The following is a 24,768-nucleotide window of genomic DNA, read 5'->3' as shown; positions in this document are numbered from 1 at the left end:
TCTGTAGACATTTCCTTGTTTGTTTATGTTCTATGTATAAATGAATGGAACATAATGAAGAGAGAGATTATAACTTGCTGATATTTGATTCATAACAGAACATGGAACACAAATAAGATGTTTAAAGAGAGATTTTTCCAATTCATGAAAAAACATTAACTCATTTTGACCCAAACAACAAACATTTGCCATGAAAAATGACTAAAAGTCTTTAATGTGTCATGGCAAGTAGATATAAAAACACTAAGGCTGACACGTTGCTGCCATCTTGGCCTTCTTCAGGGCATAAAACATGAAAACATAAAAAAATTGGTCACATTAAAGACTTTGTCATTTTTCATAACAGAAGCTTTTTCTTTGTCAAGAACCATTTGCTTTGTCTTGGTGTCAGGATCACATCTCAAAAGGTTGGGAAAATAAAGTAAAAAAACAAGAGTAGTAAATTGTAACTAGCTTACAGAACTGGGTATAAAAAGAACATTTAAAGAGGTACACACTAAGAAAAATAAGTACAGAAGAAAGCTTGTCGATTGGGCTGTACCTTATATTGAGGTACAAAAAAGTACCTTTCAGTGAAAGTCCTTTTTTGTACCCATGGTTTTATGCCAGTAAAGATTATAAAGATTATAAACATTATCATCAACTGAATATGTGTCAAGAACATGATGATCCAAAATTGTCTGGCTTTCAAATATAAAATGTGCAATTAAAATATATATTGTTTATTAGTACAGTGATTAGAGAATACTGAATGTCTGGTTAAATGGTACAAATCTGTACTTCCTGCTGTTAGGAATGACTTTGTACTTCAGAGGGAATAAATCTGACCCTGTAAAAAAACAGTATTGTACCTTTGAGGGTACAATTATGAAGAGTGTACCTTTGAGTACAAAAAAGTACTTATATGGTACCTCGTGTTTTTTAGAGTGTAGAGGTTCACCTATCTGAAAAAAAACTTGTGTTCCTAAGCCCATGTAGTGATTTCCAGTACAGAATCAGTACAGTCTGTTTTTAACACAGTACAACCTGAGGGCCCAAAGCTTTTGATATTATGTATTATGTTACATCTAGTAATGTAAGAATAATTGAGAAGTAGTCTCTAGTTTCTATTCATATTTATTTACATTTTAAACAGCATTTCACCTTTTTTTTGCTATTGGAGTTATTATATTACACCACACCTTCGGGTTAATGATGTTTTTTTTCATGGTAAAATTGTCTAGACAATTGTCGTCAATTATATGCATATTTAAACTGTACAGTGATTTCAAAGTGATATTTTAGGGGTGGGGTTTGAATGATATTAAAATCAGATCAGAGACAAGAGAGAGAAGGGAGAGAATAAAAGGGATGATGCAGAAGATTCTGCAGAAACAGGGAGAGAAGGGAGGAGAAAGAACAGATGGACAGGCGGATTAAGTGGAATCCGGGTGGGTTTGTGATAGAAACTCATTCACGAGAACGTAAATAAGACAGAAGGAAAAGTAAGAAGTAACGTCTGTCTGAAAGGTAAGTTCTTTACTTATTTTTGATTAATGATAATTTTGTAAGAAGAATTATGAAATAATAAATTGGTTACCAAACAGTGATGCCAGCTGATGCAGTGAAACATCTGTATGGAACAGCAGTAATGTTCTCAGGTCTAACTCACCAGTATTTTACCATGTTTAGCTCCTTAACATAAATATTTTGTGTAATCAAATTTCTCACACCATACAAATTATGGTATAAATATCACTTTAATAAATAAATAAATTATTTGGCTTCAGTTTTGGTTCGAATTTTATATTTTTACACTTAAAACCTCTATTGTCTCTACTGAGACAAATTGTACAAAAATGTATCTGTATAATATAAACATAATAAGAAACATAATGTAAACATGTAAATGTTCATCAATCTAACTAAGCCCAGCTGAAAAGTTTTTTTTTACGTTCCAAAAATATTCGATACTCATTTTCTTGTATATTTACACCTTGAAACAAATAAATTAACCCATAACATGGCAGGAGGCTTGAGTACTAATTATGCAAGTTTGTGATTGAGTATTTGTATTTTATTGAATAAAAGTCATTGACATGCTTGTCAATACATGCTATTTTGTTTTCTATATCTATACACAATTTGGCATTGTGCCAAAACATCATGTTCAAAATGTTAATTAGTATATGCATAATTATTTTGAATATAATTTTTTTCAACCATGTTTTGCTTGTTTTACCTACATACATACAGGATTTTAATATCATTGGTCATGTACATGTGTTAATATGGGTAAATGTCTAAATTAATTTCCATAATATACAGTAGCAGTCAAAAGTTTGGACACACCTTCTCATTCAATGTTTCTATATTTATTTCCTTGTATACTTTTAATTGTAATTTATTTTCTATACTGTAGATTAATATTAAATACATGAAAATAATTAGGGGACACATATGGAATTATGTAGTGAACACTATGTAGACAAGCAGTGTTTGTACTCCATGATCCCCTGACCTGACTACCTGCTGTGATTTGAGGTGATCTGGGATGAGCTGTAGCTGTAACTATTGTTTAGCAACTTCAGAAACTCCTTAAAGAGGCTGAGAAAACTATTTCAGGTGGCTTTCCCTCATGAAGACACTGATATTAAAACACCAAGAGTGTGCAACTCTGTCCTCAAATAAAAATGTGGTACTTAGAAGAATCTTAAGTATGAAACATATTCTATTTTTTTTGTTGAACTATTTTTATTTACAGAGTAATTCTGCATGTGTTCCTGTAAAGCTTTAATATAGTCTTCAATAATACACATTAACAATGTAAAAAATCATAAAAAGAAAGAAAACACATTGAATGAGAAGCAGTGTGTCCAAACCATTGACTGATACTGTATTTTAATTTGGTTCATGTCTTAGTGATAGTTCTTGTTTATTGTATTTTATCATTGTATAAGCACTATGTTTAGTGTTTTTTTTTTGTGTGTTCATAGATAAAATTATTGCTTTTCTTGTTTTATATTGACCATCATTGTATTTATTAACAAATTTTCTCAATAAATTGTCAGCAGCTGGTATCTGTGCCATTCTTATTTTTGACCTTATTTTCTTATTTCCTCTGTTGGTTCAGGTATCTTGGCCGGCTGCTGAGACCAAAGGATCAAGAGACAGAACAGATGCACCTTTCTTGCATCAAAAGATTAACCTAGATCATAAAGGATTATACAGAAACTGGCTGGACTGCTTGAGACATGGAATAACAAAGGAAATCCTTATCAGTCCCGGAAACTAATCATTGCAAGAAAATAAAGAGGAGGATAAAAATTACAGAACATTGGATAACGATAAAATCTTAGTGATGTAAGGATGATTGAGAAGTAACCTAATTTCAGCGAAAGTGAAAAGGAATTTGTGACCTAATGACCTCTTCAATGCCCTTCAAAAGTACTGATTTACTGTCCTTGTGACACTCGTGATTAGAAGACTCTCAGTCTGTGGATCTTTATGGCATTGTTCCTGAGATTCAGCACCGCACCAGCACATATGGACAGCGTGGTTTATGAGCACAGCCTAACCAAAGATCAACTGAGGCCTGTTGCCATCTCAGCACATCTGTCTCCTTCTGTCTTCTTATTCTCTCTCACTCTCTAAATCTGCGGTTCTTCCTCCGCAGCTTTACTGACCTTTGCTACTGAGCTTGTTTACTTCTTCGATTCCTCTGCTTATTCCTCTGCTGTTTATACCACTCCTCCTCCTGATATTAAACCTCCTTCAATCTGGTCCTGGGAGTGCTCTAATCTGCCTTTCTTGCTCAGCCCACACAAACGAACTCTCTCCATCTCACTCACTTAAACCTCCAGCTCTCTGCTCTGCTCTCCTCCCTGTGTTGATCCCCATTAAGAACCTCCTGTGGAATGTTTCTTCCTCGGACCGACCACATTGCATCCTTGTCCATTCAGTCCTGCTTTTGAATGTACACCATGAATAACATATATAGCGAACAGTAGCAAACATTAGGCATTTGCTCTCTTTTTATCTCTCTTTATCTTGTCTTCCCATCACTCTTCTTCTCCATCATGCTGGAGCGTATGTCCAGGCGTAGTCGTTCCCTCCTGTCTCTCTCTCTAACCTCTCTGGCTCTCACTCTCTCTGTACTGGCCTTCTGCACCTCATACTGGTGTGAGGGGACCCACAAGGTGGTGAAGCCCCTCTGCTTGTCTCCTGTAAAGATGAAGAACTGTGGCCAGAACAATAGCCAGCCTTATACCACCGGTAAGCAGTAATCTGGTTACATCAAGTTAATTAACTTAATAATAAACATTATTAAAGGGTTCTTGGCTGGAATATATGGAATATACAGTACCAGTCAAATGTTAAGACTGTAAAAAAGATGGACGTCGTGTCGCCGTTCCCATTCATTCAATAAAAATGAAGCCAAAGTCTTCCTCCATGTTGGCGATTCTGAAACCCGAGTCTGCGCAGTAGAGACCGGAGGACGGAGAAAGACTGTGGAGAGCAGCCTCCACAGAGCTCACACAGTCTATGGTCCCACCCATACAGTCATTGGTCCCACCCCGGCTAGGTGTAACCCAGCCCTTTTACAATAATCACACCTTTTTGAATAGAGCTGAATAACGTTTTAAAAAACAAATTCTGTTTTTTAATGTAACAGCTGTTACATTTAAATAATGGAGGTAGAATTACAGTATATTGGGAAAAAAATGTGATTGAAGGTTTACACAGCTTTCTGCAACCGAACAGCAGGGGGCGCCCGACCTGTGGTGGCTTCACTTTTAAGAGACGATGCTCTGTCCAGCTATACACAGTCTATTTACACACCTTCTCATTCAACATTTTTCTTTTTTTTCCTTAAATTGCAAATTAGTACCAAAGTCATACAAGAAATCATGTTTTAAACTTAAAAGTGTTAAACATACCAAAATACTAATTTTTACACATTTAGGTGGCTCTTATCTGGGGTGCTGTTAACTCTAATAAACTTATCCTTTGCAACAGAGGTAACTCTTGGTCTTCCTCTCCTAGGATGGTCCTGATGAGAGCCAGTTTCATCATCACTGTTATAATGGTCATTGCGACTGTACTTGTGAATACTTTCATTTTTTAAGTATTTATTTCTTTGCTTAGGTGAGTAGTTCTTTCCATAATATGAATAAGAACATTACTCAAATAGAACGATTCACTATATACCTCTTCCCAACTTTACAACTGATGCTCTCAAACTCATTAAGAGAGCAAGACATTCTCTCATCTTAACAAAAGATGACTACATTTACTCTATAATATAAAATATATTATGGCTTGTTTTACACTTTTTGTTTACTAAATAAAATACATATGTTTTTCTTCGTAGTTTGGATGACTATTATTAATGTACAATACAGCATTCTTTTAATAATAAAAAAAAACCCTTCTAAATTCAAAGGTGTGTCCTTTTTACTGGTACTGTATATAGGGCTATAGAGAAGCAATGCAGTGTGATGTACCTGCTAAGGTGTTTTGAATTTGATCTATAGTTGAAGGCTGGTGTGTTCACTATATATATTTTTTTTGTGTGTGAAAATAATGGAAATAAGATAACCCGTTCTACACATAATCTGCTAGACATTATATACACTAGAATTAGAGAAAAAGCTGATTTACATCACAGGTACTCTGTTCAGTTTACCTTACTTTTAAAACTCACGGACTGAACATATTGTACTGCGCAGCAGCAAGCAATAAAGCACAAAAGCGAGACCCCCATAATGGGATCATTTGTTTGTATTAAATATCAGGTATATATGGTATAAATAAGCTGTATTCCAAGTAAAAAGGTTATTTAAATATATTATATTACTTAATTTTGTGTAAATGACAAAAATCACTTCCTGTACAATTTTTTTTTTTTTTTTAGTTTTTATCCTCCTAAATAGTTAGGAGAAATCCCCACCAAGCAAAAGTCCGGGTTTCGGGAGGTTAAAATAAAGTGTACCATGCACACAGGTTAGATTCTAATAAGATTCAAATCTGGTTTCTAAGCTGATGTCTAAAAGAATTGTTTATTGTCATGTCTTCTGATTGGATAGCTCACTTGCATCATAGGTAGTGTGTCTGACTCACAGCTCCACAGGCCCTGGATTGTGAGTGCGATCCACACTCTGTTCACTCTGGTCTTTTAGGAGCTTGGTGCATTCTCCCAGTGTACAGGCTTCCTTAATTACTCCAGTTTACTTCCACCAAAGAAAATGCTCATAACCGTGCTAAATTGTGTGTGCGTGATTGTTTTGCATGGTACCTTGTGGTGGGCTGGCACCCTGTAATGGAATTATCACTTCCTTGCGCCCAGTGATTTCTAATCTCTGGGCTCAGAAAAAGATTGATAGAAAAATTATAGTACAAAAATGTTTAATATAAAGCAACTGTTTGGTTTTGTTTTATATTAGTAATGGTTTGGGGTTTGTTGTGTACATGGAAGGGAATTTATGATTTATGTTGTTTATGTTGAGGTATGATAATTTACTCATCTACATTCACATGTTCCTCCACTCTCCACTCTTACACAGAGGCCCCAACACCAGACCCCAAAAAAATGGAGGCCAATGTGACATTGTCTCCACAGCAGAAGGAAGAACAAGCCCTGATCAGAGCAAAGAAACTGGCCAACGCAGTCCACTATATCTGGGAGACCGGAGAGGATAAATACATGCTGAGATACTTTCACACTGGATTCTGGCTGTCCTGCGAGAAACATCATGAGGGTGAGGAAGGTAGGAGCGTTGTATTTAAAATGACAAGAGGATATGAAGTCATCCAGACTATGAAGGAACACATAAGGAATCATGTCGTAACTTTAAAGTGTTAAATAATCCAAAATACTTTAGGTGGATCTTATCTGGGGTGCTGTTAACTTGTGGTTTCTGAGGTTGGTAATTCTGATAAACTTATCCTGAGAAACAGAGGTAACTCTTGGTTTTCTTTTCCTGAGGCAGTCCTGATGAGAGTTTCATCATAACATTTTTGATGGTCTTTGTAAATGCACTTGAGGATTCTTTTAATGTTCAATTGTTTCAAGTTTAAATGTTTCAGATTACTTGATCTTCATTTTTTAAGGTATTTTTTTTCTTCTTTAATTAGTTGAGAAATTTTTGCCATAATATTGATTTGAACATTACTTAAATAGAGCTATTCACTGTATACCAAATCTAACTCTTCACAACTTTACAACTGATGCTCCCAAACACATGAATTGGTTAAGAAGTAATTAACTCTTGACATGTTCAGCACAGCTGTTACCTGAAATCATTCTAGAAGATTCTGCCTCATAAATCTGACTGAGAAAATACCAAGATGTGCAAAGCTGATATCTAATCAAGAAAACATATTCTGTTTTGTTTAACACCTTTTGTTTACTAATTAATCCCATATGTTTCCATATTTTTATAGTTTGGATGACTTTAGTATTAATCTACCATGCAGAAAACTCTAAAATAATGAAAAAAAAATATCATTAAAGGATTAAAGGACTTGTATTTTATTCTATATTACTTTAAGTTTGCTTATAAATATTCTGTATAGATATTGTGTAAGTTACTTGCAAAAATGTAAATATTATATTTAGGTCAAGCTTATTGATTGGCCCGGCACAGTACAGTCACATGACAATGCTGGCTACAGGATTGGATAGCTAGTCAATATTGTCAGTATTAATACTGATTATAAGTTAAACATTTTAATTTTATTGTATAAGTTTTACATAACATGAATTAATGGTTAAAAACAATATGTCAGAGCAACACAAAAATAATTTCACATCAATCAAAATGGCTACACTGATAGTTGTTCTTTATTTGTTCGGATTTTGCCACATTTTGTTGGGTTGTTTGGGAAACTCTTTTCTGATGTTTTGTATAATGCAAGCCTTTTCATTCACCAGTTTATTTACAGGCTAGTGTGTCACCTGTAAATCAGCTCCTGTTGCATTATTGCTACAAACATGTTTAAACACTTTTTCTGTGTTTAAACTATTTCTAACTTTCAATTAATACAGAACAAACATAAAAAAAATCTATGTTAGTGCATCATATCATTATATTAAGCTTTATCTAAGAAGTACCTTATTGTGCAGTTTTCCTTATTATCATTTAAGAATTCAGTATGGACAATGTACCAATCAGGAATTGGCACTATGGCTAATTTTAGGCATGTATACTGCAGTCAGTGCAGCGTTATTTAGTTTCCATGGGACATGATAACTAGTATATATATTGTTAAAATTAATCTGATATAATTGAGAAATTTACTTAATTCTAAACTATAGCAACATTTTCCCCTCATCCTTTTAAAACAAAGCTGGAATCAGTATTTTGTAAAGGTTTTACTTTTTCATGCTACACCACCGTTATATGTCTGGGAAATTCACCCACATTCCATTCATTTACAACATTCAGTCACGGCCGAAAATGTTGGCACCCCTGAAATTTCTTCTAAAAATGTATAGGACAAGCACAAAAAATACCCATAAGAATTCCACTGCTGATACAGATGAATTTAAAAAGACCAGTTTGCAAAATCCTTCTGGAACAACATCTTGTGGACAGATGAGACTAAGCTAAAGCTTTTTTTTCTCTGTTTTGTGTTGTTCTAATACACACAAAGAAAATAAATGTGTATAACAAAACATGTGTAATCCCAATTTTTTTCTTGGAGAAATATTATTATTTGGAAACATTTTAGGGGCGCCAACACTTTGTAGTATGTAAATTTTGAATCTTTAAAAAAAACATTAATTACACTTTCCCGAACACCAAAACCTTCTTATCATTTGATGTGTAATGTGTATAAAAATTACATTTAATCCAGAATTATTTTTTCATCTCTTCTAGGAGAGAAATGTCGGAGTTTCATTGAACTGACTCCTGGAGAAACTCAAGGTAATCGTATGGATGGATGGATTTTAAGTCAAATATAAAAAAGAAATATGATTCCATAGAAAAATATTGTTCATGAAACAACTTCACTTTTTACTGCTTTTTTTTACTTGTCAAGAAGGAAGGATATTGGCCATATTTATGCCCAGTTTATGTCTGTTTTATGTCTGTAGGGGTGCTTTGGCTCTCTGTGGTCTCAGAGTTCATGTATATCTCGCTGCTGGCCATGGGGTTCCTTATGATGCTGGTGGAGATGCTGTTACTGTGTTTAAATAAGGAGATGTACGCCCTCAAGATCAACGCCTTTGCTGCCATTTGTACTGTTCTGTCGGGTGAGATTTCCAATAGTAAATATGCTTGAAATAAAAAAAAAAATGACATCATGATGTTCTTTATACGTGATTCTTGAACATGTGGTTCTAGAGAAAAATCCTGAATAAGTACAGAACTTTTGTATTACACTTACATGCCAAAAGTCATGGGATAATGGGATAAGTGTATGTAAATTAAAGATGAAGTATTACTTTAGGGGACAGCTTGGGAACAACCACACCTCCTACATTAGTTGTGGGTTGTTATCTTGTGAGTGAGGTAGAAAACTGTTCAGCATGCTCACTGCAAGACAACATGAATTATCAGAGTCTGAGTGACAGCTGATAGTGGATGTCAGATGGATGGGACATTCTCTTTCTGAAGATGTGCAGGTATTGAACATCCCCCTATTGACAGTGTCACATGCGTAACGGGAATATGTCATAAAAGGCATTACCACCCCCAGTCGACAGTGCAGTGTGTGAATAGAATTGTCCACCCATTCTACATCCCAGGTGACTTTCTATGTGGTAGAAATCACATACACTTTGCTAAGTCCATGACAAAATCGGCATGTCAGTGAATTTACATTTTCTGATATCTGAGGTTCATTAACTGATTTAATTGATTTTGATTTCTTGTTGTAATTAACAACATTCTCTCTAAAACAGGGATGATGGGAATGGTGGCACATATGATGTACACTACAGTATTCCAGCTGACCGTCAGCATTGGCCCTAAAGACTGGAGACCACAGACCTGGGACTATGGCTGGTCATTTGCGTAAGCTATGAATTTACTCTCTCTCTCTTTTTTCAATGATGTGTTGTTGTTACATCCAGCCAAAATTATATCATATGTTTTTCATGTACTTCATAAACTGTTGCGTACTGAAATTTAGGATGACACCTGATGGGATTTACAGTGGTGAAGATAAGAGTTTGATACACTGCTGATTTTTTTGTTTGCTCACCTACAAAGAATGGAAAAGAAAGGAAAATATTAACCAAAATATTAACCTCTCCATTCTTTGTAGGTGGGGAAACTTTAAAATCAGCAGTATATCAAACATTTGTTTTCCCTGCTTTAGTTATATTGGCCTTACTGTGATCCTCTTAGTTAAAGTGACACTAAATCTCACCTCCTCCATTTCCTTCCAGTCTGGCCTGGATTTCTTTCAGCTGCTGCATGGCAGCTGCAGTCTTCACTCTCAATTCCTACACCAAGACGCTGATCGAGATGAAGCACCGGGCGCGCATTCGCCTGGAAGAGGCACGTGCTGCCAGCCACGCCCCCCCTTACGATGAAGTCGTCACAGCCCATCCTACTGGCAGCGTTTACTCTGTCAACCAGCTTCTCCAGCAGTGCCAGAAGGGCACACTGATTGACACCGGATGGCCCCCCAGAGAGGAGGGTTCTGCTAGGGTGACGGTGGAGGGAATGAACCCCCACGGACTGGTGCTGGTGGGCGGCTGTGGGACACAGGGGTGTGAGGACTGTGAGAGAGAGATGGACGAAATGGAGGTGGCACTGGAGAGAGAGGATCATGAGGGGGATGATGAAATATGCTGAGAGACATGCAATAAGTTTCAAACTTGAAAGGTAAAGAATAAATGAAATGGTCTTTAAATGAGGAGGGGTGGAATAGGATATGAAATAATTCTGTTAAATTGATTGCAGCTAATTAAGGGGTTTACATGAAATACCAGAACATGGTTTACTTACCCTGACAATTAATAAGTCCACAGTGAACAGAAAAGTAAACAATAAAGCAAAACAAGACAAAACTGTCCAAAAAAGGCAAGTAAAACTTGTAAAAATGCCTAAGTTTACCCACCTATTAACCCAGACTCCCCCCTTCCCAGGCAACATCTTTCTCTAATACATATAAGTCAGCGAGTGCAACATCACTAGGCAGCCAATGTGCTTGGAGGAAAGCATTGGATCCTGAGCTCTGAAACATCAGCCAACAGAAGCCTGTGTCAATGACAGTGGAGAGAGAGTGCTATCTACCCACCCAGAGAGAACATGACTAATTGTGCTCTCTCAGAATCTAGGTAGCTATTGATGGCGAATGTAACATTAAATGTCTATAAGCTATTAGTTTCAGAACTAAAAGAAACAAGCAGCAAAACAGGTATTTAATGTAATCTTCAGCTATTGGAGTTCTCTGGTGGAAAGAAATGTTTTATTTTTGCTGGTAAAAAGTATGTTGCATTGAGTTCAAGTCCAATGGAACACAGTGTAGAAGGTGTGTAAAATATGAAACAAAACCCAATGTGTAAATGTGATTCAACAGGATTAAAGCAATCTGAGAACTATTTGGATCATTGACTGTATTTTTGTAAACAGCAAAAATATAAAAATGGTAAATAAAATATGGTCCTTTATTGGTCATTAAACAGTATTATATATGCATGTGGCTTTTTCATATGAGCTTTATGCAGCTATAATGTTCATATAGTGAGTTGGGACAGAGATAATGTATATAGCCAGAAAAAATGAGTGCTTGTGAATCATAAAAGTATTTTTCCTAAATAAAACAAATCTTACAAATAGACACAGATTCTGCTGATTCTGTTTCTTTCCCATTCAATTAGCTATTATTTGAAGGTGGATTGAAAAGGATAATGTTTGTGTCTTTGCAACACATGAGGGTTAAATGCACCTATAATGTAGTCTGGTTTGGTGGTTGTGCTGTCAGTGTTTGACAGCCAGGTAAGTTCTTTTCAGGTACGTTTTTTTCTGTACAGACACGCTTAATTAAACTTACTGCTTAATTACCAGGTTTATTAGCTGTGTAGCAGGGCAATCACAAAATCACTGTGTTAGACCTTCCTACTATGTACTTATTTTAAGTGGAGAGGGGCACAATTTTTATGTTAAAAAGGTTTATAATTACAGTTTGATAAGAAATCTTTCAAATTAATTCATTGGTGTAAACATAATAATTAAAAGTTTCTAAATCACTGCTGGTTATACTGAAAGAGAGATATATTGTTTTTCATACATTTTATAATTATTTAATATTCTTATTTATATATTATGCAGTGTACATTTGGACTTTTATGTGCTTGTGTTAAATATATTCCACACTGTGTAAGCAATCAGCTTTTTTTTTTCATTTCTGAATTGTAGCTGTGTTGACTCATTTAAATCAAGATTTTTTTTTTTCTTTTTTTTTTTTTCGGACTAAGGCCATCCGTGAAGGATAATACATTACGAGGAAGTGCATAATCCCACCAGACCTGCTCGTTTACACTGTCTGTCTGTTTCCTCAATTTATAGACACATAAAATGTGCCCTTGATTGGATAAACAAAAAATGGAGAGATTACAACAGAGGAGAGATGTAGAAGAAGGTCATGACAGATGTTTTGACGAATGATTTACAGAAGATTATGTCAATAATCTCCCAGTGAAAGTTACAGAATAAGAGAAAACTAAGAGAGAAAGAGAGGTTGAAAAAAAACAATGTAGAAACACACTGTTTGTCTGCTTTTGTGGAACACTAGATTTAAATCGAAACAATGAGTCCTGGATTAATGTGCATAAGGTCAGCTTTAATATCAGGAGACTTCTGTGATTCATGGAACACTTGTACTCCTTTTTGTAAAATTCCCTAAAATGAATAGCAGATGAACAAAAGTCACTTAAATTTAACATGGGCTGAAATTTTACCCTGTGGTTGCAAACCAATATAACTTTATATACAATTTAACCAAGATAACATGCCGTTATGGTAGCCCAACTGGAAATTCATATATGAACCTCATATTGCCGCTGTCCACTGGAAACCAAGTATCTCCATTTTTGACGACTGTCAGTTTACTGTGTGACTTAATCACACAAACTGTCCCTTACACTAGGTCATAATTTCTTGATAAATTAACAGAAATAAACTCTTATTACATCCTTTAATCTCTTTTTACTTCCTTTAAATGTTAAGAAAATTTTATCTCTCACCTGTAAAATTGATGTTTTAAAGATTAAATTTTTTTTATTAAATCAGAACAATTTGAGCTGTGTTCCAAAGTGAAGTGTATATACATTCACATACAGCCAAGAAATGCATTCAACGTTCTGAGTGATTTAAAGGACCAACTGATGTATCCTTCGCGGCCTCGGTTGCCTACAATTTGCTCTACATGTACAAAGCAAAGGAAAAACAGAAAACAGCATGATGAAAACTGGGCAAAAATGGTAGCAGCATTCATTATAAAACATTTAAAACTCTACAGTGATTTTGCTGTTCCACATGTGCAGGCTGCTGAGAAGGACTCTTAAAAGTAAAGTCCTACTGAGAACTCAGTCTACCTCAAATGTAGTCTAGACACAGCTCTGGATGTCAGTGATGAGGGTTGGTCCGTCCAAATATAGCACTGTGCATTTGTGTTAAAATAAGCACATTTTAACACCTTTAACTTCAGACCAGACTCCACACCAAGGTTTGTGTCTTTGTTATATTGTGTATATTTGGTCAGGTTAGTTTTGGTTTCACACTACAGTTTTGTAAGCGGACTAAAAAACTGTGGTTTCACACTGCAGACAAACAAGTGTGAATGTTCACATCATAGGCCACTTGCACTCCCTATAATTGTCTATGAACTGTGTCGATTTGACACAGAAGCATAAATTGAGTCTAAAGGCCAGGATTACAATAAGAAATCTTCTTGGACTGAACAAGATTTGTCAGTAAGTAGGCTTTGTGTGCCCTTATTTAATGGGAAACATATATATCAGTCCATTGCCATGGACTTTTCCAAATTTTGCTCAGCCAATTACCCGAGCCACTCACTAGGACTCCCCCTATCACTAGTAATGCCACAACACACCAGGAGAGTGAAGACTAACACATGCCTCCTCCGACACGTGAAGCCAGCCTCTGCTTCTTTTCGAGCTGCTGCTGATGCAGCATTGCCGAGTAGCATCACAGCACACTCGGAAGAAAGCGTAGAAACCGGTTCTGATACATCAGCTCACAGATGCCCTGTGCCCCTTAGTGATGTCGGGAGACAGCGCCATCTACCCACCTGGAGGGAGCAGGGCCAATCTTGGTACGTCTGAGCTCCAGCAGCTGATGGCAAAGCGAGGGGTTTGAACATATGACCTCTGCTTTAGACCGCTGGACTAAACTCTCTGCGCCTATACATTTAATATCTTAAATATATATCTTTAAGTTACCATAGATACATTGTGTAGCATTCATATGAATGACACTCCAGGCTCAGTACACTGCTTACTGCACTGTGTTACTTTGATGAAGTGGGCTGAACAGCACTTGAGTCATATTTGTCTAAAATTCTTTAATATTACTCTACGTAAACTGTAGGGGGAGCCTAAGAGTGAGAAACACCAATTTTGTTGCACATTGTCGGTACAAAAACAACACATTTACATTAATGTGAATTGCATGTAAATGTTACATGAAAGGAGGTATGTTTAGCCACCTTCTTTTTAGCAAAATATCATTCACATATACAATTCACAAAACAACAAACAGAACATAACATTATTATTTTTTATTCATACTTTAATTATATTCTATGCCAGGGATGCTCAGTTCTGGTCCTGATATTTTGTTCCAACCTTACATTTTACCCTTGCAGGGAAGATCATTAGTGGTTTTTGAATTGCCACTTGTGTTGGATGTGAACTCCTTATAGTGTTGGTACTCTCAGTAGAGTAGAACTGGGCATCCCTGGCCTACACAGTACAAACAGAGGTTGGGTAATGGTCAAGGCAAAATGCAGAAATAGAGGTAGAATTCATTTAAGACGTCGTTTCTACATAATGGATGTTCAGAAAATATAGAGCAAAAATGATGATTACATGAATATTAGTTCAACAAAATGTATTTAGGTAGTATTTACAAGAAAGGTATATAATATAACTAAACTATTACTTGGTGTCATTATAGCAAACAATAATAAAGCTGACAAGGGGTTGCGTTGTTAAAATCAGTCAACCATAAGCCTGATTTGTGACATGAAGTATTATTTACAGTACCTTCTCATTCATTGTTTTTATTTTTTTCCCTATATTGTAAATTAATACTTAACTTATCTAGACTAGTAATCATGTAGTAACTTAAAAGTGCTAAACAAACCAACATACTCTGTGAAGCATTTAGGTGCTCTTATCTCCCTACAGAGGAAACTCTTGGTCTTTCTTTCCTGGGGCGGTCCTGATGAGAGCCAGTTTCATCATAAAGTTTCTGATGGTCTTTGCGACTGCACTTGACTTGTTGCAGCCAAATACTTCAAAGCATCAGTCACCAGTACATTCACACTGTACAGTATTTAAACAGCAGGAGAAAGATAGAACTGCTTGGCTCATAAGTGTTTCTATTGTGCTTCTCCTGCTGATTACACAGCGCTTAGTACAAAAACTTAAAAATATAGAATGTTGTCCTAAAACGTTACTTTAAAGGTTCACACTGAATCAGACGCAGTGCATCTTCATTCTCCATCACTCCTTTTACAAATTCTCCTTCTGCAACCCGCTCTGTGTGGGAAAGAAAGGATTTACTGTCATTTACCATACATTTGAGCATTGTTTAATCATGACAAAGTACAATAAAGTAGAATTTTACAGCTAAATAGTTTTTTCCCAGTGTGCCAAAAAGTAGTACCACTGAAACAATCAATATTGGTTTCTGAGAGAGATTTTGGAGTATGAACATCCTTTTAAAAGCTACATACAATTTACAACTTTTGTAAATGTTTAAAACACAAACATAAATGTATTTTTTTTGCATTTTAAGTGATAGGCCAACACAAAGTAGCACATAATTGTGAAGTGTAATGAAAATGATACATGGTTTTCAAAATTTGAATCAAATAAAATTCTGAAAAGTTTGACATGCAAAAGTATTCAGTCCAATATATCAATCCTTACTCAGCCACCTTTCGCTGCAATTACAGCTGCAAGTCTTTTGGGGTATTTCTCTACCAGCTTTGCGCATCTAGAGACTGAGATTTTTGCTCATTCTTCTTTATAAAACAGTTCAAGCTCAGCCAGTTGGATGGTGAGCATCTGTGCACTGCAGTTTTTATGTTTTGCCAAAGAAGCTCAGTGGAATTTAGGTCAGCGCATTCTAAAACATGAATATTCTTTATGTTTAGGGTCACTTTCTTGCTGAAAGGTGAATCTCCTTCCCAGTCTCAAGTCTTCAACATGTTTTCTTCCAGGATTGGCCTGTATTTAGCTCCATCCATCTTTCCATAAACTCTGACCAGATTCCATATCCCTGCTGAAGAAAAGCATCCCCAAAGCACAGCTTATAGTGATTGATAAGGGGAGATTCTGTCTACAGGAAAACTATAACAACACCTGGTCCCCATTTTTTTAATGTATCCAGAGCTGATCACTCCACTTATATGTTAGTTTATGTAACTACTTTCTCTTTTCCTTCAACATAGGAACATGTTGCCAGGTATGCAGCGGTTATTGATTATCAGCTACCAATCTTACCATTTTCTCCTTTGCCGAAGAAGCCCCAGAGCTTGTCTGCTCTTTTTTCTGATGTGTTCTCATCACTGGGCAGCATCTCTTGCTTCTCCTTTGGAATCATTTTAAAAATGGCCTGTGAAGAATTAAAGTGAAGACTGGGTTACATGGATTTGTTACTGGAATACAATAGATAACTACATATCTACATTTACATTGCAACATACAGTACACACAGTGTCTATGGTGTAGCTTGTGCAAATGTCCTGCACTGTTGTGAGTGTTTACACTTGTCCAATGGTGTGTTTGGATCACACAGGGTGTCTTTGCATTACCGCCTTTGAGGTGTAACGGCAAAGTAACACCACAAACTTAGGTTGGTAGATAAATCACAGCAATACCACAGGGTACTTGGCGACAGCCTAGATTTGATGCAGAATTATAAATTGGCCTTCAATCCAAAGTGTAACATAGGTAATAGGAATATATCATAGAAGGCATTACTATAATGATTGTGACTGGTGGTGTCTGGCTAGAATTGTCCATGTGGCAAAAATCACATTTATATTAAATACAGAAAGACACCAAGATCCAGAAGGGACAGCAACATTTTTCAATAAAACCGAGTGATTTATGCAAACAATAATCACAATAACAAGATGTGCAATGCTAGGTATGCTATGTGACTACCACAGTAACATTAACCAATTAATTAATACAGAGCTTATCACTTTGTTCCCCACAAACCCATCATAAAATATTTTGGTTGTAAATAGGCTTGTAAAACTGCATGTGGGCATTGTTTGTCCCCAACTCAAAAAATAAGGTAAGTCTTAAAATCTTTTAAATTGTAAAATGATTTAACTCTGTATTTTTGCATTGAATTTGCAGTGTTTTTAAGATTGCTTACAAAAAAATGTCATGTTAGATTTGTGGTAGTGAGAACAGGAACCAGTGTGCTTCCCCATAGGCCTGCTCTACACTGCTCACTGCTGACGTTTAAAGGCGCATCCCTAAATCCCTTTTATTCTTGTGTAATCCACGTTCAACTCCATTTCAACTCATTCTCTTCACTACATGTGCTATATTTATCACCCCTCCCTCTCAACACCAGCTCAGCTTAAGAGCGGGATCATTGCAACTTGTTTACTTAATAAATCAGGGCATCTTATTGAAGCAAAGATTACCTAATGACGAGCTGGCAGAGGTCTCCCGCTAGTGTCAGCTAGAAGCTACTAGAGCCATATTTAAACACCTTAAACCTTAAGAACAGTATTTGATTTACATTTTAGGTGTTTTTTTTAAATGATTACACAACTTGCATAGTTTTGCAGAGTTTTATTGAAACTCAAAATGGTAAAGTACTGAAGGTGATAATAATAACTGGAAAATAAATGCAGTCAACACAAAATAAAAGCACTGCTTTAGTGCTTGTCTAGTCCCTGGAGATAGCTATTAAGTATTGCCAATATATTTTGAGGAGGGCTAGAAGAGTGTAACATTGCATTATTATACAGCATTAAACTGTGTAATAGTGGAACTGCTGTATTTACTTCTTTTGGGATACATCCAGCATCCTGAGCTCACTAATGCTCTTTGGCTGAGTTCACATTACCAGGCTGGAGTGGCTCAGATCTGTTTTTTTCATGGCTGTGTGAACGTGCCAAATCAGATTTTTTCTATTTAGATTTGAATCACTTTACGTATCTGATCTATGAACACGCAACATGAATGTGAATGGTCAAATCTAAATTCATGCACTATGTGCTTCTATCTCGTACCCACACATCTCTTGGTGCAGCTGTGCAGCTATAGCTGTAAAAACAGCAAAAGCAAACCACCTGGCTTTTTTTCACCTCCTCAACCTGAGTATGTACTTCAAACCAGCTGTTTGTTCTCCACTCCAGCAAAAGATGCTCCACATATGAGCTGCTAACGCATCCATTTCCCTTTATAAAGCTACGAGTCATCTCTCACACATGATCTTTTTTGTTGTTGGTGAAGAAGGTGACGTTTATACACGTATTAATGTACGTATGTGAGGCGTTTCAGGTCCCTGAAACGCCTCACATCCGTACATTAATACGCGTTCACATTACACACAGATATAGATCACCTCATTTGTGAATGTGAACTGTCAAGCAAATCTGAGCAAAAAAAACCAAAAAAAAAACATATTTGGTCAATGTGGCTTGTAATGTAAACATAGTCTTTTTGCTAAATGCAGTCAAATCCTCCCAGCAATGTTCCAAAATCTAGTAGAAGGTTTTTCATGAACAGGACAGACAGTTATTCCAACAAAAGTAGAATCCACTCACTTTAATACCCTTGATTTCTGACACTTTTATCTACAGAATATAAATATAATATATATAATATAAAAGTCTATCCAGATAGTATCACATCAGTGAGTAAATCCCCACAATCACTGAAGTCTTGTTGGATGGCCTGTTTCTAAGAAAAGGTCTCGGGCCCTGTGATGTCACCATATCCTTCTGTGGACATGATCTTCAATCCTGATTGCACATTGAGTTGAGGAGCTTATCTCACTCTCACATACCCACCACCCAGTCCCCCCTCCCCCTCTGCTTTAATGACGGTTGTCCCTATAGGGCCCAGGCTTAAGCGTGGTGACCCCCTGCAACACTGATCAGCTTTGATATGAAATGCTCTTGATAGGTGTTTACAGTACATGACAGAGATCAAATGAACTAAGCCTGGGGCACAGATTCAGACTTCCAATCCAAATGGATCCTGAGGATATGAGATTATGTCAAATGTCTGAGAGTGAAAACCATAGATTTGTGCTTAAAGGAGGCAGTGAGGGTGTTCCAGATTCCAAACCCCACAGATTGATTTTTTACGTTCATTTCATTCTCAATTCAATTATTATTCTCCCACATGGTCTAGTGGTAGCATCAGATTGGACAAGCCAGTCAGGGTTGTCTGTTTCACATATTATGATGAATTTTCGACGTGCTTTTGGAACAAAATCTTTGTTCCGTCCTGCTGGAGATCGCATACCGTTAGCTCAGCTTGCTTCCCATATAGCATGAAGAATTGTCCTGATTGTCCTGGCTGATGTATGGCAGTATCAGTTGAAACTTTCATTGGCCATGCAAAATTGGACCAAACATGGTTTAAAGACAGTTGGCAAAGGTAGCGTGGGAAGACTATTATATTAAACTCGTCAGCCGGGGTGTTGGAAGCAGTTACCAAGTGCTCAGCACCTCTGGGAACTCCTTTAAGACAGTTAAGTACAACCATTCCAGGTTATACCTGATCAAACCGACTTAGAGAATAATGCCAAGAGTGGACAAGGTTGGCATTAAAGCAAAAGGTGCTTCTCTGAAGAATTGAAAGTATAAATATATTTCAGCATGTTTAACACTTTCTTGTTTACTTCATAATTGCATACACAATATTATTCTACAATGCAAAAAATAATAAAACTAAAGAGAAAATCATTAAATGGGAAGGGGGGTGTCCAAACTTTAGACTGTACTGTATGTTGTACTCTATGTGCTGAGGGCAGATTCCCATATTATACTGAAGCAACTGAAGTGTTCAGCTTGAATGTCAGACTAGTAAGTGAACGAGAATCTGGTCTAGATTCAAAAGCCTTTTTTTTTTTCAGAACGTCTGCACACACAAAGGCAGCTGTGGTCAAAAACTCCTTCTGTTTCTGCATCATTATTCAAAAGTTTTTGTGAATTTCCATCATGTGCCCATGCAAGATTTTCAGCCTTTGCATACCAATTGACAAACTGTATTTATACAGCAGATTTTAGTCTTTTAAAATATCCTTTAGTGTCTTGTAGTATGTAGATGCCTGTAGCCTCCACCCACTGCTACGGGTAGGAAAACACTGGCTGTAGAATGAGTCTAGATCTGTCAACTGTAAGTTCTGTAAGCCCTCAGCTACCGGAACCCTGAGAGAGCACAATTGGTCTTGCTCTCTCTGGGTGGGAAGATGGCGCTCTCTCCCCTCATCACTCCAAAGGGTGATGTCCATCAGCACAAGGCGTCTGTGAGCTGATGTATCAGAACTGAGTCGCTGCGGTTTCCTCCAAGTGCGCTGTGATGCTACTCGGCAGTTCGAAAAGGAGCGGTGGCTCTGACTTCACATGTATTGGAGGAGGCATGTGCTAGTCTTGGGGCATTACTAATGATAGGGGGAGTCCTAAAAGGAGTGGGTTGGGTAATTGGCCTTGTAAAATGGGGAGAAAATGTGAAAAACATTTAAATAAAATCATAAAGCAAAAACTGTACTTTCTGTTATTGTAAAATTGAACCATCTAGGAACAAAATAGCTTAGCCACAAAACAGTTGATCACACAGTATCAGCAAAAGAACTGTGTAGCTTCATGAAACCTTAGGTTACCATGCGCAATACCAAATATCAGCTAAAACTGTGTGCCAATGAGTGAGTGTGCTCACTTTACAAAAACTATTGGCTTTTAACTGTTTTTAGTGTGCTTTAACTTTTATTTATTTATTTTTTTCATATGATGTCCCCAAACAGCGGAACTCCTGACACAGCAGTTGTGCGACTTTATTTCAGCAAAGTAAATTGTCTTTTATCTAAGCAAAACATTGCTCTTGGAGCACAGAAAACTGTACAAATGTCACTCACGCCTGTGTACAATTACCTTTTCATTTCTGGACACAGAAATGTACATGCATGTTACGGCTCTAGAGTAAATAGACTCTAAACACCATAACTTTAAAACCTTATAGCAGCACAACTGTTCCGTGTCAGAAGTTTAAAGGGGAAGAAAAAACTAGAGTAGAAAAGTTTAACTTGAATTGTATTGTCAACCTGACTGAGAAACAGTACTTAAAAAGGCCATTGTTTTACACTGTACACTATACTAACACTAACAAAAGTCATGCTTGGTGTGGCACAGTGGATAACACCACAATCGGCTAGTGAGCTACCACATCGTTTGGGATTGGGGCTGGGGTTCAATTCCTGGTCTGGGTGACTATGCTGGGCTATACCGAGTCACTCTGGATAAGAGTGTTAGCTACATGAATGAAAATGAATTAAATAAAAGTAATGGGATTGCAGGATGTTAATTAATCATAAAGTGTTCCCTCAGGGGATGATTTGAGAATGCCCACGCCTGTATAAGTTGAGAGGTATTATCTTGTAACATAGAACACTGAGTGGGCTAGATGGGCTTGAGCTTTGGGCTTTGGCCTGTGGAGCATTGGAATTGTGTTCTCTGAGGTGAAAGAGCTCCATCATATGCCTTATGGATGACTTTTAATGACTTTAATTAATTAACTATTCATCTTGAATCATCAATCTTGAATCTTAGTAGCAAGACAAGCGCCTAGCCACATTAATGCTCTAGTGGATGAGTGCAAACAGATGCTCATAGCAACATTTCCTAATGTATAGGAATTCTAGAACTGTTGAGGGTGCATCAACTCACATTAATGTAAGTGAGAAAGTGAAAGTGAGAGAGAGAGAGAGAGAGAGAGAGAGAGAGAGACAGATCTGAACCACAAAAAAACTTTATTAAACCATGCAATGCGTTGTACTCCTACCTGGCAGATTTCAAACACTTCATTCTTGGTGATGTAACCGTTCTTGTCCACATCAAACAGTGAGAATGCCCACTCCAACTTCAAGGCCATCTTTCCTGATGAGGTCATGTGCAGGGCAACGATATACTCCTTAAAATCCAGTGTGCCGTCGTCATTGGTGTCGAAGGAGCGGAATACGTGCTGGGCGTATGTCTTGGCATCACTGTCAGGAAAGAAACGGCCGTAGATCTCCTCAAACTGAGCCGGCGTGATGCGGCCTGAGGGACACTGCTTCTGGAAGTTCTCATACCACTGTGTGATCTCTGCCTCAGAGAACCTGGTGCTCACCTTTAGGTCATCCAGCACTTCTCTGGACACCACTCCACTTTTTGAGTTTCCCATGGTCGGCTGAAGGATGGCTGTAGCGGAGATTAAAATTAATTGATTTATTACAAAGCTAATTTATAGTTAGAACAACTAACTGTGAACTTGATTAGACTGGTTGAAAACCTAATTTTAATGTAATATGTATTGGGTTTACCTCTCAACAGGGCTGCAATGATTAGTCGATATAATCGACAATATCGCTTCTAAAAATTAGACAAATTTGATGTAAAATCCATTAGTAACTGTAGCGTTCTACACAAAGTGCTGGGGACAGAAAAGCAGTGGGAGAGCAGGCTCTTTATTCACTCAATTCACATTCAGCTTGGTCACCAAAATTGACAGAAACTACCAGGGGTGTTCTCTGATAAGATAAAAAAAATATATATAATCTAAGAAAGTAAATCATTAAACAGAATTGTAAGAATAAAAAAATACAGCAGTCTCCTGTGTTTCACAATAAAATGGCACTCTATATGCTGTTATAGTTTGATGATATTTTTATTTACTTAGCTAATGCTGCAGGCTGATAATCAGCCACTGTTTAAACTGATTAAACTGATCAAATGAATGAGGCTAATTGTGGTGCTGTTAATCGGTTTGTGTGCATATTAATAATGGTGGGGTGCTAGACTAGCACTGTCTGTATGTGTATCAGCTAATAAATGCTGCAGAATAATAGAAGATAAGATGAGAGTGGTGATGTCACACTACTGATACGTCCTGTGTGTTTATGATTGTGTGTGGCCAGCCAATAAGCCTTGGAGATTGGGTCGTTTTTTTTCTAAAGAGATAGGTTCAGGTGAGAGAATAAGGTAAAAAAGGTTTTAGTAGCTTTCTGCTTTTAACTATTTAAATTAGACCAGATAATGAAGAATACAACAACAGCAGGAGGAATGTTTGATAAAAATCTGTAAAAATGTGCCTCTGAAAATATATTTAAAATGAAAGTAACACACCTGTCCCCTGTATATAATAGTTTGTGCACCTGATTTTAAATCTAAATTATTCTATTTACTCTGATATGAGACACTCCACGTCTTCTGGGCATTTATACACCAGGCTGAGCTGTTTCTATCAGTTTGAAGTGTTAGAGAAAACTATGAATAGGAGCCATACCCATAGGAAGCAGAGATGGAGAACATCTTTTACTGATCATTGTTTAATCAATTAATTGGAAAGAAATTCTAACAAAATAATCATTCATCACGGCTGTACTCTCAATAGGTTGACACTTTTGTCACTCACTTCTATAACACAAAAGTAACTGATATATCTGTATTTATTGAATAACTCCTAAGAATAAGTCTAATACATACATTTTAAGGGTAAGGTAAGGACATCTGTCATGTGATGCCAGTTACATATGATGTGCAATGATGTGCAGAATTTTGCATGAAGATCATTTACTTTGCCATTTAGACTAGACAAGATATAGTCTAAAAACAGAAGTAACCAATGTAACACATTGTCTTAATTCAGTTAGAAATTAAAGATTAGAACAACATAAAAATAAAAACGTATTCTTACCTTCACTAGTGAAGCAGTGATGGCAGTCCCAACACACTGAGGTGCCAGTGAATGAAAGAGCAGTGCTAGAGGAGGCCATACATCAGCGTAGGATTAGGTAAATTAACAAGGATTGGAAAAGGCTGAGCCATAGAGAACCCTACATGAACTTAAGTAAGAAGAAGTAATACATGATTTACACTTTTAACACTTTTAGAGTTCTATATAGCAGTAAAGGTAAAAAAAAAAAAAAAAAGTTAGACCTGTTTTAAAAGATTTTTTTATTTTTATTTTAATTACCATGGATCTATTTACATCACCATAGGATGCCATACAGAATCTGTAAGCTGACTGGACATTAACCTCTAATAGGTAATTCACCTAGTTTTCACCTCAAATAATTTTTTGTATATGTTCATCATAAAAAAAAAACTTAAATAATAAGCAAGTAGCCTGTTCTAACCACCACAGTGAGATACAAATGCAAAAGCAGTTGGTAAAACAAGACCATGCATTTGCAGGGCAGCGACTGAAAGTTGCATGAGGTATGTTCTGGGCCTAATGTTCCTCCACATCCTTAAAAATGTCTTCTCAATGTTTTCTTAGTAGATGCCCAATCACATATACTGTACAATCTATAGGCTCAAAAATATTTTCAGTACTTT

The 24,768-nt window shown here is 36.7% G+C and overlaps 2 protein-coding genes across 3 annotated transcripts; one reads left to right on the top strand and one right to left on the bottom strand.

The window, feature by feature from the left end:
* Positions 1-1,380: 1,380 nt before the first annotated feature.
* Positions 1,381-11,781, top strand: si:ch211-232m10.6 (uncharacterized protein LOC572203 homolog). Of its 2 annotated transcripts, none has more exons than XM_049476309.1 (7): positions 1,381-1,509; positions 3,113-4,254; positions 6,546-6,740; positions 8,865-8,912; positions 9,083-9,241; positions 9,893-10,004; positions 10,382-11,781. In XM_049476309.1, exons 2-7 carry the CDS (start codon positions 4,059-4,061, stop codon positions 10,791-10,793), a joined length of 1,122 nt encoding a protein of 373 aa, XP_049332266.1. In that variant the 5' UTR covers positions 1,381-1,509; positions 3,113-4,058; the 3' UTR covers positions 10,794-11,781. The 2 variants fall into 2 exon arrangements, with proteins under 2 accessions (XP_049332266.1, XP_049332265.1); XM_049476308.1 differs by having other exon boundaries at positions 6,546-6,749.
* A 2,946-nt stretch (positions 11,782-14,727) lies between these two features.
* Positions 14,728-24,221, bottom strand: rcvrn3 (recoverin 3). The gene is made up of 4 exons (XM_007258251.4): positions 24,125-24,221; positions 22,232-22,629; positions 16,697-16,808; positions 14,728-15,727 (listed from the first exon to the last, which is right to left on the bottom strand). Exons 1-4 carry the CDS (start codon positions 24,201-24,203, stop codon positions 15,642-15,644), a joined length of 675 nt encoding a protein of 224 aa, XP_007258313.3. The 5' UTR covers positions 24,204-24,221; the 3' UTR covers positions 14,728-15,641.
* Positions 24,222-24,768: the final 547 nt, after the last annotated feature.

The sequence above is a fragment of the Astyanax mexicanus genome, chromosome 3 (assembly GCF_023375975.1).
Source record: "Astyanax mexicanus isolate ESR-SI-001 chromosome 3, AstMex3_surface, whole genome shotgun sequence".
In the NCBI taxonomy this organism is placed as follows: Eukaryota; Metazoa; Chordata; class Actinopteri; order Characiformes; family Acestrorhamphidae; genus Astyanax; species Astyanax mexicanus.
The sequence above is the reverse complement of the archived record's forward strand: the minus strand, read 5'-3'. Positions and strand labels throughout refer to the sequence as shown.